The sequence below is a fragment of the Temnothorax longispinosus genome, chromosome 9 (genome assembly GCF_030848805.1).
Source record: "Temnothorax longispinosus isolate EJ_2023e chromosome 9, Tlon_JGU_v1, whole genome shotgun sequence".
Taxonomy (NCBI): Eukaryota; Metazoa; Arthropoda; class Insecta; order Hymenoptera; family Formicidae; genus Temnothorax; species Temnothorax longispinosus.
Genome location: NC_092366.1, coordinates 7,499,894 through 7,517,091, shown reverse-complemented (window position 1 = coordinate 7,517,091; position 17,198 = coordinate 7,499,894). Strand labels below are relative to the sequence as shown.

Here is a 17,198-nt window from a genome sequence, read left to right as displayed (position 1 = left end):
ATAAAATCTTTAAATAGACATCTTAATAAAACTAGTATCACGTTAATAAATGTTCAAAAATGTGGCTATTGAAATTTAGATGATTAGTATAATGTTAATTTTATGACTTATATTATCCGGGTGTTTTGTAGGCATGACGTTCATACATTTATGATTAGGTAATATTCTATTTTTATTTAAGACTGTAATTTCATTGTCATCATCCGGTTTTGATTATCCATGTGATATGATAAGTGTAAAAAGAAACTGTAGTTTCACGACGAAGTATATATATATATATATATATATATATATATATATATATATACAAGATGTTTGATTGACGTATGTCATAAAAGAAATCGCATATTCTACGTAAAAAAAAAGCTGAATCAAAAAGTGCTTTACAGTTTTTTAATATCTTTAATATTAAGCGAGATATTGCAAGTTTATGTTTGAATAATTTCTCAAATCAAGTACCCATGCATAATAAATGAAGTGCATGTCTGCATATTCCGTAAATAAAAAGAATTTTGCCTCAAAATTTCAAATAAAAATACTTGTGTACAACTTTAAATATATTATTGACTGCAGTTTTTTCCATATTCGTCATCCCCGTGTCGATGATCAAACTCAGATGACGATAAAAATGCAAATATAGAGAAATTGAATATTATCGTCTTGTAGGCATATGTACCATATGTACATGTCTATGAAATATTATAATAATAAATAATAAATCATAAAATTAACATTATATTATGAACTAACCATGGCATCTAATTTCAATAGTCACAAATTTTTATAAGATCGATTATCTTTAATATTATCTTGTCGATATGATAAGGTTGAATCTTTGTTCCAAAGTTCTTGTTGCTTTTAAAAGCCTCCCGAAGTTTATCTTTCATATGTTTAAGTAGTTCATTTGGAATTTCCGGAAACAAACGGATCTCTTCCTTTAAAATATCTATGAGTCAGTAATCTTCGAAAAATCTTCGAAAAACAATGGACAGATCTCACATAAAAGCTGTGAAAGAGAAAATGAAGTTTCATACCAACCGATCGCCGTGCAGTCTATCGCGAGGATCTGTCATCGGATTTCCTGTTTGCGGTCTGTAACAAATCTTGACGCAGTTACTGACGATAATACGATGGCATAATGGTATATATAATCATATATATTTAGAATTTCTGACTGACCAGCTACGTAATGAATACGTAATTAATTCCGCATCGCTCGGGATCTTTGTAGCAAGCGGTCTACCAATTTGTAAACTTTTGTTTTATTTCCAACATATTTGCACCACATTTTTTGTATTTTTTATACATTTTATGTTTATACACTTTATGTCAGATTGGATATTTTCTCTCAGGAATAGATTGGGAAGAATTTTAATCGCAATTTCGAGAAAAGACCGTGAAAGAAAATGATTAACAAAATGTAGAAGTATGAAAAGTTTTTTAGTGACTTATGAAAAAAATAACGTTATTTTAACAGCAATCTAATTAAAAATAATCTTGTTGATTCAGTAACAATAAAATAAATACGTGATGCTCCTGTTTTAGTAAAATATTATTTGTTTCATTATTTGTTATTAAATTAATAATATTATTTTTAATGAGATCAATACTGAAATATAACATCATTTTTTTCCATGTGTAAGGAAAAATGCTGCAGGCTCGAGTAACGCGATGTTTTGGTAAAACTTCGGATTAAGGGCGATCTCACCGATTTCAATGACTTTGATATATTATTGTCAAGGTCATGACCCCGAGTGACATTCAGAAGGTTTCAGCCGTCGCTCGTTATTCGTTAAAAAGTTATTAACAAAAAAAAGTTTGGAAAATATAGCACCTATTTTGAGTATTGGAAGGCATAAATGACTAATATATATGTCGAAATAGTTCAAGCATACACTTTTCACGCGAAACGAGGTGTCACATGGGTTCGTGGCGTGCTTAAATTTACAAGCTCGTTTATATATGTATGTACATACTAGCTTCATACTAGCTTTGATTATTTACATTCTGTAGTATTCGGTCTATTTGGCGTGTTTGTGCTCATATTCTATCAGTCATCTTTTGTCAATCGTTGTTGCAAGACTGATACGACTTAAAATAAAGCTTTACGAGTTTTTGGGAATATGTGATGATAAAAATAAACTTATTGATTATCTAATAAATCACAAAGTTCTGCCAAGTTCTGCGTGTTGTCCTCGATGTAATAATTTGATGAATTTTGATCGCAATTCTTTATCGTTTCGGTGTTACAATGTAGAGTATATTTCAATAATTCTTTATCACCCTCCTGCGGTCACATGGGTTCGTGGCGTGCTTTACGAGCTCGTTTAAGTAGAAGTGGTATTAAACAAGATAAGTTAGTCGATCATTTATGTGAAAAGAATTGGAGGAGACCCATTTTATGTATTACTAGATGACATAAAATATGTGTATTCAGAAAATTAATAGAGAATATATAATGTTTCATTATGTATATATATAAACAAGCTTGTAAAGCACGCCACGAACCCATACGGCACCTCGTTTCGCGTAGAAAAAAATGTGTATGCGTGAACTATTTCGACATATATATTAGTCATTTATGCCTTTTAATACTCAAAATAGCTGCTATATTTTTCAAACTTTTTTTGTTAATAACTTTTTAACAAATAACGAGCGACGGCTAAAACCTTTTGAATGTCACTCGGAGTCATGACCTTGACAACATATATTAAGGTCATTGAAATCGGTGAGGTCGCCCTTAATCCGAAGTTTTACCGATGTTTTTTGTTCGCTGTCGCCCAAGATAAAAATTGACGAACTTCAGAAGAGACAAGAAACATCACGTTACGCGACGAAATTGCGAAATACGAGATAGTCGCAAAGAGGTTAAGAGCAGAAAACAGAAACCAAAGAACACATTGTAGATTAGGCTTTAACGGTTACGGGCACAAGAGATCATGTGTGAAGAGATAGACGGCCAAATCTTTCGAAAATACATTTTGCAAAGTGTCTGTTACAAATTTTGTCGGCAGAATGCCAGCAGACATATAACAGGATCTGCTAAAGTCCGTATCAGACTACGGATTAGGATTGAGATTAGATTAATATTTGACCGATCAGATCAAAGTTTACTAAACTTGAGATTAATTCTTTTTATTCTTATTAGTTAAATTTTAATCCAATCTCAATCCGTAGTGTGATACAGGTTTAACGGAATATAATGGCAGATTGCAAAACTGAAGAATTAAATCTGCCTTCTTATAACTGTTTAAATACTTTAAATAACATAGGGTAACTCCGGTATATACGCCGCACTTAAGGAAAACTTAATTTATTGAGCACTATTTAATATGTTTAAGGCAAATGAATTATACCAATAAAAACTTTATACTGTCTACTACTATAAAAAAATTAAAAATATAAAATATTTATTCTTCGTATTTAATAAAAATAAACTTTTAGAGATCCTTGCATTTTTGTCATATATCCTATTTGCTATTTATCCCATAGGGGTGGAATAAATGATATTCATAGGTAGAATATGCGCCTTATAAAAAATTACAAGTTATGTTTATAAATGAGACAATAAAATGTCATAATAAGTTATCAAATGTGTGTAAAAAGTTTATTAAGGTGTAAAAATAATAAACAAATTATAAAACTGAAAAATTAAAAAAAAATAGACAAACGATAGATGCATTAAAGGTTATTATTATATGATCCAAAAAAAGAAGGAAAAATAACACATATTAAAAGATTTCGATTTTTACAGAGTGTTTATACTATGGCATAAATCCTGCACCCTAAAAATGCCACATATCCTAAACAGGTGGGATATACAAGATATCAAGCTAAACAATGGCGTTGTATACTTATTTTATACGTACAAAGTCTAAATTTTTATGTGCGGCAAATGTTGTCACGAGTCGACCGTAGAAATCGATAACAAAACTATAATTTTTTTATTTTTTTTCGTTTTTTATGTAAAGTCGACTGCAGAGCCCTTCGTTTTTGTGCGTACTTTAATTCTGTAAAAAAGTTCTTTTAATTCCGTAAAGCTAATTCAAAGTTTTGTGTGTTCAAAAAAATGTCGATAATAATTTACTGCCAGTACTGCCACTACAGCATCCCCTTGACTCACGACGGTTTCGTTAATATTAACAGTAAAGGACTAAAATTACAACACAATACTAATGTGGCATAAAGGCACATAACAGAGTAATTGCGAGCAAATACCTTCATTCCTTCTATTTTTTCTGATTTTTGCGGTGTAAATCCCCGCGCGGCGTAAATATCGGGGTTACCCTAACTGTTTAAATACTTTAAATAACATAAATGACACATTTCGATCGTATAAAATAACAGATAATACTAGTAATCTACTGAGATTAGATTATATCAGCAGGCTTTCCTGGAAGGACACGATTGAGTGGCACGGGAAGAAAAATGAAAATCAATTAAGAAATTCAGTATTCACCAATCTTCAATTTCAACAATGTGAATTTCGTAATTTTGAGAGATCAATCCAAATAGAAATTGACGTCAAAAGATAATATAATGACGCCTGGTGAACCAAAATAGACGTCATTATGTTATCTTTTGACATTCTGCTATATTTAGAAACCAGCACGCGCCCTTTTTAAATTGTCGATTTCGATGAGTACAGTATTCTCGCCAGATTTGTTGGATCAGCTTTCCTATATCCTACGTTAAGCTAACTAATCTATATCATCGCAGAAAAAAAAATGCAAACGACCGGTGACGCGACTGATGATTGCGCAGATAAAGCTTCAGAAGCCGATAATAATGCGGCCGATAAGGCAAAACTGACATCAGTCTGCGGTCCGGTCGGAAGTCGTCATGTACCTAAATCGGTTTAAGTAGTCCACGAAGAGCTGCTTAAAGCTCACAAGCTGCGCAGTCACCGTGTGCTTCGGTAGCATTGACACTTTTCACAGTTAGTCTCAGCTCGCTTTACATCGCGTATATCGCGTATATTACATCGCACGAGTGATTGAAGAGAAGAGAAGTTTTTCTTAATAATGGGAAAATTTGCTGTAGTGCTTCTGACGCAGGCCCTCCTCATCTTACCGGTACATAACATTTTTCTTGGATCATTCGAGTCGATTTCATCAGAAACTTAAAAGTGCAGTCTGCGCGTTAAGAAAAAAATTATTACGGTGTTTAACAGTGTTCAATAGTAGATTTTATATCTGTTTTAATATCAATTAATAGAATTGAATTTATAATATCGAATAAGTTAAATAAAAATGAAGAGAGAATACCTAACTGCGATACAAGCGAAACACGGGTTTGCGCAATCAGATAAGCGGCGATTGTCGAAAAAATCAATCGCAGCGATATGTAATATCGAGTGATCCCATTCGAGATAAATCATATGTAATCAATTGTTTTCTTTTCTAGAAAACAAAATGCGATTTTGAAGTTATTAATCGCGACATTATCGAGATATAGAATATTGCACCGATAAAGGAGAATTAAGAACACGCTGGAGAAAAATGAAGCATTAAAGAACCGCATTTTTCCATTTTAGATTATTCTGGGGAGTCGTTTTCACAGTTATGAGTCTTACAAACAGTATTACAATAATCACGTTAATGGCGGATTGAAACCAACGACCGCTTCGTACGAAATGCCCAAGGAATCGTATTACAACCCTAATAAAGGTGACATATGAGATTCTGAAGCAGTATTTTAGACATTTGACGCGATTGTATTCCGTTCAAAATTAATTAATTCAATATTCATCTTTTAAGTCACATAATTTATACCTCAGAAATTATTTATAATGTATATTCTTGCGTCTCTGTGAAGTTGGCACCTCACTTTCAAAAATCGAAAGATTTATCAACAGTTCTATTTGCACCCGCAATAGTTTCTACAGTTCCTGCTAATTTTTAGAAATAGTTCCGTTGAATTTAGTTAAAAAAAAAATGAATATTGAAAATATGAGGTGCTAACTTCTCGTAGCACCACCTCCTGTTTCGAAAAAATATTTTAACCACATGACAATTTTTATAGTTCTCGAAAAGTTCTAACGTTCCTGATAGGTTTTAGCAATATTCCGGTCAATAAGTATTTTTAAACAAATTTTTAATCTACCACGAGCACCTCAAGTTCCAAAAAAATTGATTTTTACCTCTATAGTTCTCAAAGAATTCTACAGTTCCTGATAGATAGCACAGTTCCGGCCTCTAAATATTTTTTTAACAATTTTTTACTTTTAAAAATACCGCTGGCACCGCACACAAACTCAGTAAAGTCATAAATCGCAGGCCGTTCCGATCGACTTCTTGAACAGTTCTCGTAAAATAGTTCTCGCATAGTTTCCAACAGTTTTTAATAGTTTTTGGCAACAGTTTCCGTTTGGCAACAGTTCCGGCCTTCCAAATATTTTTTTTTAACAATTTTTTTACCGCTGGCAACCGCACACAAGAGTAAAGTCATGAATCGCAGGCAGTTCCGATCGACTTCTTGACAGTTCTCGATAGTTTCTCGCATAGTTCCAACAGTTTTTATAGGTTTTAGCAACAGTTTCCGCCCTCCAAATATTTTTTAAACAATTTTTTTTTACTTTTTACCGCTGGCAGGCCCGCCACACAGAGTAAAGTCATGAATCGCAGGCAGTTCCGATCGACTTCTTGACAGTTCTCGATAGTTTCTCGCATATTTCCAACAGTTTTTATAGGTTTTAGCAACAGTTCCGGCCTCTAAATTTTTTTTAAACAATTTTTTAATTTGACCGACTGGCACCAGTTTCATCTACCGGTCAATACGGGGTGCTGGCAATTCCGATCGTTTTCTTCAGAGTTCTCGGCAGTTCCCACATAGTTCCGATCGATTTAAATACGTTTTTGACAAGAGTTCCAGCTATTACAATTTTTAAACAATTTTTAAATTTTACCGCTGGGCACCTCATCTACGAGAAATACGGGTGCTGGCAACCCGATCGTTTTCTTCAGAGTTCTCAGCAGTTCTCACCTAGTTCCGAGCATTTAAATACGTTTTGACAAGAGTTTCCAAAGAACTCTGAGAAAACAATCAGAATTGCCAGCACCCCCGTATTTCCCGTAGATGAGGTGCCAGCGGTCAAATTAAAAAATTGTTAAAAAATATTTAGAGGCCGGAACTGTTGCTGAAAACCTATAAAAACTGTTGGAACTATGCGAGAACTATCGAGAACGTCACGAAGTCGATCGGAACTGCCTGCGATTCATGACTTTACTCTTGTGTGCGGTGCCAGCGGTAAAGTAAAAATTGTTAAAAAAATATTTAGAGGCTGGACTTTGCTAAATCTATCAGGAACTGTAGAACTCTTTGAGAACTATAGAATTTCATTGGTAAAATCAATTTTTTTGAAACTTGAGGTGCTCGTGGTCAGATTAAAAATTTGTAAAAAAAAAAAAATTAAAAATACTTATTGACCGGAAACTATTGCTAAAACCTATCAGGAACTGTAGAACTTTTCGAGAACTATAAAATGTCATGGTTAAAATTATTTTTTTTCGAAACATGAGGTGCTACGAGAAGTTAGCACCTCATATTTTCAATATTCATTTTTTTAAAACTAAATCAACGGAACTATTTCTAAAAATTAGCAGGAAACTGTAGAACTATTGCGGGTGCAAATAGAACTGTTGATAATCTTTCCGATTTTTGAAAGTGAGGTGCCAACTTCACAGAGACTATTCTTGCGATCTTAAAATATAACATTTTAGTGGATACATCTATAAATAACGGTATACATGCGAGCATGGATCGTTTTGGATTTTCGGACGTATCGCAAGTGAGAAACGGCGACGATAATTACGCAGGAGTGACACACTGCGATCAAAGGAGACAAACTTATTGCGAGGACGTCCCGAATTATCCTCAGGAATTTGTGAACCGGATGCTCGCCGCGAATTCCAGCCTGCTATATTACGCGTCTGAGGACTTTGTTAGTATAGACCTATAAATTATCGTTTACTCTTGAAACTAGAGGGAGATTTTAATCCAGAATTTTCTCTTTCATTAAATAGAAGGAGAGCAAGCTTACGCCGAAAACAGACGACCAAGAGACTCCACTTTGTCTGTCTATGGTAAAAATTATCTTTAAACTGTGATCTATTATTGCATGTAATATGTATTAATGCACAGTTCTAAAATTGTCTTTAAAAAACGACATAAAATTCCAGGAGAAATTGATTTATCCAAAAGGAGCCGTAAACAAGAATGACGTGTGGCTGTACATCCTCCAGTCGAAGGAGCCGAAGTTCTCTCAAGGTTTACGAATCGAAGCTTGCTCGTGAGTGAAGAAAAAACGCTATATATAAATCAGAGTTTTACAGTACTTTAATATATATATATATATATATATATATATATATATATATATATGAATATGTAGATCGTAGGACGGGAGCAAGTATAGAACGTTACGAGAAATGTCGCACAATATTGTTCTATTTTCAGAGAGGAGAACGCTAAGTGCGAGGTAATCGACGGTTTCGCTGAGGGATACATCACGATGTGCAAGCAGAAATACATTTATCGCGAGCTCACTGCCATTTCCGAAACTGGCAAGATCATCCGTGATTACTTTCGACTTCCCGCGAGCTGCTGCTGTCACATTGAGTACAGAGCCGGTAAGGAGAGTGCGAGAGAAAGATCATTCTCAGAAGATATCTCTCCTCGGTTTATGCGAAAGACATACGTATAAGAATATTTAAAAAAATAGCTGATTAAAAAAATAACAGATTTTTAAACTTTTTTTTTCACTTTCATTATTCACGTGGAGATAATTAGTTGGCCACCAGGTTTCTTTGGAACGCGAGATCGAAAAAAAGAATTTCTTTCACTTGTACTAACAATAAGACCTCTGTATAAGGACGTTGTACGCCGATTAAGATATTTTAATAATCTGAAAGAATAAGAATTAAAACGGTACACAAATTAAAATATAACTGCGCTGGATTTATTAAAAATGTTTTTTACTATTGCTAATATCACCGTGATATTATCTTACGGACGTTCATAAATGATTCGTTGGACAAAGTAACTATGAGTTCGCTATTTATCTTGATTGGTCTTTTAGCTCGTGTAATTATCATCAAAAGGGTCTTCATTAAATCAGCAGGAAACATCGGCCAATCCATCTCGTAAACAGCACTTCCGATTTCAGTGCTCTATGTATATTTGAGAATAAACTAATTTTTAAAAAAAGTTTATTAAACTGGCTTCAAGTAAGTTAAACATTCCTAAACAAGATAGCAGCTTTAAAAGTTTAAGATTTTTTTTAATGACTAACCTTTAGTGTCACTTCGTTACCGAACCAGCAGTACAAATAAATCTGTATGAGCATGCAACCGAGGTACGACAAGCTCCACGCAAACTCGAGGCTCAGCAAGTTTTTCGTCAACATTTTGTAGATGCTGAGGCAAAGCACCGTCCGAGCTTGTAGTGAATTGCACGAAAATCATTATGGGTGAACACCGCATTGATGCGTTCCGCAACATATACATATACATATACACATACACATACACATATATATATATATATATATATATGTAGGTCTAGAGGTATGTTCCGGGACTGTTTACGTTTTTTGAAATGTACAGTCCTGGAATATAACGCATATATATGTAATCAGATTCAAAAAATTGTCCCGAAACGTGCCGTAGGACATGAATTTTTTCCAGGACAGTCCTGGAAACTGCCAAATGTCCTGGAATATACCGATGTAAAAAATAAAAGTCCCGGAACATACTTCCGGACCTACATATATATATATGTAGGTCTAGAGGTATGTTCCGGGACTGTTTACGTTTTTTGAAATGTACAGTCCTGGAATATATGTAATCAGATTCAAAAAACTGTCCCGAAAATTGCCGTAGGACATGAATTTTTTCCAGGGCAGTCCTGGAAACTGCCAAATGTCCCGGAATATACCGATATCAAAAATAAAAGTCCCGGAACATACTTCCGGACCTACATATACATATACATATACATATACATATACATATACGTATACGTATACGTATACGTATACGTATACGTATACGTATACGTATACGTATACGTATACGTATACATATACATATACATATACATATACATATACATATACATATACACATACATATACATATACACATACATATACATATACACATACACATACATATACATATACATATACATATACATATACATATACATATACATATACATATACATATACGTATACGTATACGTATACGTATACGTATACGTATACGTATACGTATACGTATACGTATACGTATACGTATACATATACATATACATATACATACATATACATATACATATACATATACATATACATATACATATACTGTCACGACTTTTTACCCGTTCGGGCGCAAAGCCGGATCAAAGGGGTTGCGGGAGAGTAGGATGTCAGGCCTCTCCGACGGATCTCTCGCACGAACCGAATTTCTAACGCGAACGTGAGTGTTGGGCGCCAGACGCGGTATCCCGCGTCCACTAACACGAAATTTATCACAAATTATCAAAACGTTTATCGTAATTAAACGGCGTGCGAGAAATCGACCAGCTCGGCGTATTACTCAGGGACGAAGGTGGTATAGGGCAGCGCGAATTGTGACGGGCGACACAGAAATTACGAACTCAAACAATTAATAACAAAAGAGATTAACATTTATTGCAAAGAAAAAAAACCATTAGCTCACGAGATTGCTCTAATAAATTAAAGAACCGTTGATTCATCTCTCACAAAAGCGAAATCATATAGACGTGAATAATAGTGAGCGTGGAAGAATACATCAAAAATCGTTACAACCAGGAAAATAATAACTCCGAAAACAAGTCAAAATTTTTTGCGATCTCAGACGCCAAGTTTACTCCAGAAAGTACGCAGGATCGCGATTGTTCAGAATTCTGTCGCCAAGATAGAGTATCCCCGAAATACGAGGCGCAATATAACACAACGACGGGCCAAGGATCAAGCCCGAACGCGACAGGTAACGCGAAATATTTAGGTTTTATCGCGCCGAGGAAATCATCAGCGCGAGAAGAATATCGTACTCAATCTAACGAATTTTTACGGGACATACGCCCTACGCAAAAGAGTACTTAATTCAACGCGAAAGAAAGCGTATTTTCCGAGGAGAATAGCGCTAAACCAGCGCGAGACTACACAACGCGATAATGTCTTGACGGACTTACAGACTAACGCGAAATAAACTAAATCTAACGCAAGAGATGACGAACTTACATACTAACGCAATGTACAACTAAATCTACGCAGGGGAAAATATCTACACGAGGAAAACGCGAATTTGACCGCAAGCACACGAGATTACTGAAACGGCGTACGCAAGAGAATCATTCTCGACGAATAAACTACGATCACGAGAGTCGCGCGTGACGCACAGCCGGATAATACGCGATCGCAACCACAGATACCGTAAGAATGTTCGCGAATTACCGAATCGAGATATCTATCGCGATCTCCAGGACTTTCACGCGATGAGTACTATTCACCGGCCACGAGACCATTCCAAAGCCCTTCACTCTCGCTCTCGATCGCAGATGCAAAATTACGAGATCTCAATTACGCGAGTACTTTAGGCGAGAGCGTGGCCCGGAGGGCGGTGTCGTGGCTTACATTACTACCGTCTATTACGAGGCAACCTCACCGGTAAGATACTTCCTCGATCGGGGTTGTCCTCTCCGCCGTCACCAAAAACCGTCGCGAGAGAATCAGGCACCAAGTGCGCGGCAAGAGTCGGTCGAGAAGCGCTCAAGAAAGCCGTGCGTGTCGTCCCGAGGGTGGCTCAAGAATGATCGCGGAAGTGCGCTCGATAGAGGCGTCGATCTAACGCCCCTAGCGGGACATGCGCGACCCTTCCGCGCGATAAGCGGACCAATTGGCGATGAGCTCGCAAGCTCGCGTGGGAGCCGCTAGCAGGGTTATCGACCGTGGATTCGGCGGGTCGTTCGAACGTGCCCTCCGCGCTCGCGGGGTCCTTCCAGGTTTCCCCGTTGTAGTAGGCAAGGCGATGACTCCCGCGTTGTCCTCTGGCTCGGACTCGGGGGCGGTGGCCATCCACCCCCAGAGTCCGTCTGGCCTCGGAGGACTGCAGACAGGCCCGACGCCGGGCCCCTGCGATGCACAGGTTCGCCTGCCGTTGCTGGCGCGCAGCGCGCGCGTCTCACGTCGTCCCTCGCTTAGTAGCGGTCCTCGTAACTCGGCTCCTCGCCCTCGACATCCGCTTTCGTCCTTGTGATTCCGTTTTATCATCCGCTCTCCTGGTTACTCCTCGTCAGCTTCAGTGTGGCGTTGGAACTCCAACTCGACGGGGTGAGGCGCCACGCAATATCGCAAGAGAAAAAAGAAAAAAAAAAAAAAAAACAATAATGAATATTGAATCGCAACTTTAATACGCCCCTGGAGATCGAAGGGTGATTCGTGAGCCGACCTCGGGCGCGCAATCCGCGCCTTGTGACGGCGGCGCGAAGCGGAGCGCTGCCACGCCGCGGCGGCAACCGCAACGTCACAATACATATACATATAATATACATATACGTCATATACATATCGAAATGTCCAGGCATTCCTGCTGGTCAGTGTACATACGTGTTATAACTGCAATGTGAATTTGTCTGGCGAAGCCAATGAGAAGTATATAAATATTCGTATAAATATTATCAAATTACTTATTATTTATATTTATTTTTTTAATAATTTGTGAGACTCATTAATTTTTTTAATAATTTGGTGTGCACATCTATCTTTAATGATTACAGAGGTTTTAATATTTAATTATTCTTGTCGTGCCATACTTCTGCCTCTTCCTCTTTATCCTTGACGTCCTTGTCTTCATTTCAGTCCCCAATTCCACTCCGCTGAAGACAAGCGAAATAAAAATTACATAAACCTCTCTTGCTGGTTCATTCATCTTCCTGATCGAATACCTCGTGGTCTCCATTCTTTAATAGAAAATAAAGTATTGTGGCTGAGGGATTATTTGAGATTTATTTGTCAGAAAAAGAGACTTGTTTTTTAAAGAGAATAAGAACAGGAGGAAAAGATAAAGAGGAAGAAAAAGAGCGAAAAAGCAAGAGAGCGAGAGAGCGAGAGAGCGAGCGAGAAAGGGAGAGAGCGAGAGAGAGCGAGACAGAGAGATATAAATTAGCTAAAGAATTACCTGGAAAACTTTGATGCTCGGGTGCTCTGGCATTGATGGCAGGCGACGCAATGGCAGCAGCAGGAGATATGACAATTACTGTAGCAGATTATGTGATAGCAGCAGGGAAAGCAGCAGCAGCGGCTCCAGAAATGTTATTGTGCCTTTTTCTGGAATGGGCAATATTTATGTTATTATTACAATACAATAAAAGATACAAAATGGATAACACAATACTTACGTCGTTTATCGCCGCGTTGACAAAATCTTCCGATCGTTTGTGGTCCATTTTGAAGTAAAAATCACTTCAAACTTTGTATATAAGCAAAATAACCAATCAGCATCAAAAAATGTGAGCGTGTGAATGCAGTTGCATTGACCAGAGCGGTATGTATGTACTTATGAACGCATTTTGAAAGACAAACTGGCTTTGCGTGTATGTGTTCATGTGAATGAAATCTTAACTTTTTGCTAAGATGTCGCCAAAAAAATTTACTTCTTGACATGTAAGATTTCGAGATCTCCAGTATTGACTGCACCAATCTTAATCAAACTGGTCGCAATCGAAAACTCGTATCAACGTTATGGTTATATTAGAAAACTGTCTTCAGATTTTTGATCGCAGTTTTCTTTCTTAAGATACTTTATTCGGAAAATTGATCGCCCCGAAAACTCCGGATAAACTACTTGGTAGCGTCGTCTGCTAACTCTCTTTTTATGCACTTGGCGTCGCGGCGCTACCGCATCGCTTGATGGCAAGTTCGAGAAAACACCGTGAAAGAGAATGATTAACAAAATGTAGAAGTATGAAAAGTTTTTTTAATGACTTATGAAAAAAATAACGTTGTTTTAGCTTTGAAAATAATCTTGTTAATTTAGTAACAATAAAATAAATACGTGATGCTCCTGTTTTAGTAGAACATTATTTGTTTCATTATTTGTTATTAAATTACCAAAATTATTTTTAATGAGACCAATACTGAAATATAACATTATTATTCTTTCCACGTGTAAGGAAAAATGCTGCGGAATCTGTCGTAACCCGATCGATTTCTTAACATTAAAACACTGAAAGAAGCATTAAAACGTTAAGAAATATTAATTAATACATTGAGAAACCTCGAAAAAAATTAAGAAATATTAAATAAGAAAAGAAGAACAGTTTATGAAAGATTAAATAATTACTAAAAGAATAAAAGGAAAGATAAATTATTGCAAAGAGAATCGTAATTAAAACCAAGTAAGTAAAAGACGATTCAAAAGATGATTTAGAAATGGAGCATGATACCGTAACTCCGGCTAGGGTCACTATAATCCCGGTCCTTCTTTTCCGATTAATTAATATATAAGTAACGACAAGATCGGCAGATCGCTTTGGAATCTCATGGTGTATAAGTATACTCTAAAGTACAAAGTGTCATTACTAAGTGCGTGGATCCTAATCCCTTGAAAGCATATTATCTCGAAAAGGCTTTTTCTTAACGGTTACGGGCACAAAAGATCATGTGTGAAGAGATAGACGGCCAAATCTCTCGAAAATACATTTTGCAAAGTGTCTGTTACAAAGTCGGCAGAGTACCAGCAGACTTATAACAGGATCTGCTAAAGTCCGTATCAGACTACGGATAAGGATTGAGATTAGATTAATATTTGACCGATCAGATCAAAGTTTACTAAACTTGAGATTAATTCTTTTTATTTTTATTAGTTAAATTTTAATCCAATTTCAATCCCTATCCGTAGTGTGATACAGGTTTAACGGAATATAATGGCAGATTGCAAAACTAATTGTAAATTAAATCTGCATTCTTATAACTGTTTAAATACTTTAAATAACATAGGGTAACTCCTATATATACGCCGGACTTAAAGAAAACTTAATTTATTGAGTACTATTTAATATGTTTAAGGCAAATAAATTATACCAATAAAAACTTTATACTGTCTACTACTATAAAAAAATTAAAAATATAAAATATTTATTCTTCGTATTTAATAAAAATAAACTTTTAAAGATCCTTGCATTTTTGTCATATATCCTATTTGCCATTTATCCCATAGGGGTGGAATAAATGATATTCATAGGTAGAATATGCGCCTTATAAAAAATTACAAGTTATGTTTATAAATGAGACAATAAAATGTCATAATAAGTTATCAAATGTGTGTAAAAAGTTTATTAAGATGTAAGAACAATAAACAAATTATAAAACTGAAAAATTTTAAAAAGAAAATAGACAAACAATAAATGCATTAAAGGTTATTGTTATATGATCCAAAAAAAAAAGGAAAAAGAACACATATTAGGAGATTTCGATTTTTACAGAGTGTTTATACTATGGCACAAATCCTGCACGCTAAAAATGCCAAATATCCTAAACAGGTGGAATATATAAGATATCAAGCTAAACAAAGAATACAAGAGCACTATGCACTTGTATTTTGCTGTATTCCATATTCCATCCTTCACTATCCCATACAGCATGGAATATGCAAGAAATGTGCTATAAACAATCTATAAATATTTTAATATTCCACTGGTTATTCAGAATATTCTGTAGAAGTTCTATAAATATTCCATGAAATTTTGTCTATTCGGAATATGCATAGAATATTCTGCAAATATTCTAATAAATATAGTACATTTAAAAAATTTATAGAAGGTTCTATAAATATTTTAACAAATATAAAATATTTGGAATATTTACGGAACATTTTGTTAATATTCTTAAACATTTATAGCATGTGGTATGAATATTCTGAAAAACTTTTCTAGAATTGCTATAAATATTTCAATAATAATCTGTGAACATTGCAATGAACATGAAATATTCAGAATATTAATAGAATATTTTTTACATATTAGTAGAATATTTTTAAAATAATCTATAAACATTTTAGGAAAAATATTAAAAACATTCTAATTATTCTAGGAATATTTAAAGAATATTTTGGAACATAATATTCTGGAAAGCATTATATATATATATATATAATAAAAACTTTCTAGAAATTTTTCTGCAATATTTATAGAAAATTTCGTGATTTTCTTGAAGTATCTACAATATGTTATGCATATTTCAAGCATTCACCCGACATTGAGAAATATTATATCATATATCCAATTCAAAATTTTATTACTCTTTTTAAACTGAATTTGTTTCTTAAGATGATTTTTGAAAAATTATATATTTGCGCTGGTTATGACATATGTAGACTATATATAACGCTTACATGGTAAATGTTTAGTATAACGCTCTCCCCTCCGATTTTCTTAAAACTTTGTAAAATTGTTTATTTTTGTGTGTAAAAAACATTCTGAGAAGGAAAATCGTCGCTCAGGTCTCGTTTTTTTTTAAATTTAATTTTAAAGTTTTGATGTTGGTAAGGTAGGAAAATGATAATTTACGTTTTTTAAATAGTGCGCAACTTCATTTGTTACTATATTCACAAATTAAGTTGTCCGCATACTCATATTAACGGTGCCATTTAAGTTAAAATTTTATGGTTGTGAAATACTGTACGTGGCCAAAATTGATAAATTGATAAATTGTGATTTTTGTTAAAGCAGGGCACAAACACACGTGTGCATGCCCTGCTTTATAGAAGTTGTGATTTTCGTTAAAGCAGGGCACACACACACACGTGTGTATGCCCTGCTTTATAGAAAGTTGTGATTTTCGTTAAAGTAAGGCACACACACTCGTGTGTATATGTCTTGCTTTATAGAAGTTGTGATTTTCGTTAAAGCAGGGCACACACACACACATACACGTAATTTTTTTTTTCTTTTTTCTGAGCTTATGTATGCCTTGCTTTATAGAAGTTGTGATTTTCGTTAAAACAAGGCACACACGTGTGTATATGCACTGCTTTATAAAAGTTGTGATTTTCGTTAAAGCAGGGCACACACATGTTTTAAGCAGATATTTTGTATTTAATTAGCAGAAAGTTGTCACGTGACCTTCAAATGAAGTTGCGCAGTACTTTAAAAACGTAAATTATCATTTTTCT

At 35.0% G+C, this 17,198-nt stretch overlaps 1 protein-coding gene and 1 pseudogene across 2 annotated transcripts; one reads left to right on the top strand and one right to left on the bottom strand.

The window, feature by feature from the left end:
- The first annotated feature begins 4,811 nt into the window (after positions 1–4,811).
- LOC139818901 (protein spaetzle-like) lies at positions 4,812–9,215 on the top strand. Of its 2 annotated transcripts, XM_071787930.1 has the most exons (7): positions 4,812–5,075; positions 5,537–5,669; positions 7,722–7,942; positions 8,025–8,084; positions 8,181–8,290; positions 8,458–8,630; positions 9,080–9,215. In XM_071787930.1, exons 1-7 carry the CDS (start codon positions 5,025–5,027, stop codon positions 9,145–9,147), a joined length of 816 nt encoding a protein of 271 aa, XP_071644031.1. In that variant the 5' UTR covers positions 4,812–5,024; the 3' UTR covers positions 9,148–9,215. The 2 variants fall into 2 exon arrangements, with proteins under 2 accessions (XP_071644031.1, XP_071644029.1); XM_071787928.1 differs by having other exon boundaries at positions 4,813–5,075; positions 8,458–9,209.
- Positions 9,216–15,504: 6,289 nt separating this feature from the next.
- LOC139819194 (odorant receptor 2a-like) overlaps positions 15,505–17,198 on the bottom strand; it is an 8,530-nt pseudogene continuing 6,836 nt past the window's right edge.

Excerpts from the sequence above, each read along its gene's own strand:
- LOC139818901 (XM_071787928.1), top strand. The coding sequence starts at position 5,025 with ATGGGAAAATTTGCTGTAGTGCTTCTGACGCAGGCCCTCCTCATCTTA. Across the intron at positions 5,670-7,721 it reads GTATTACAACCCTAATAAAG|TGGATACATCTATAAATAAC; the intron begins GTGACATATGAG and ends ATAACATTTTAG. Across the intron at positions 8,291-8,457 it reads TTACGAATCGAAGCTTGCTC|AGAGGAGAACGCTAAGTGCG; the intron begins GTGAGTGAAGAA and ends TTCTATTTTCAG.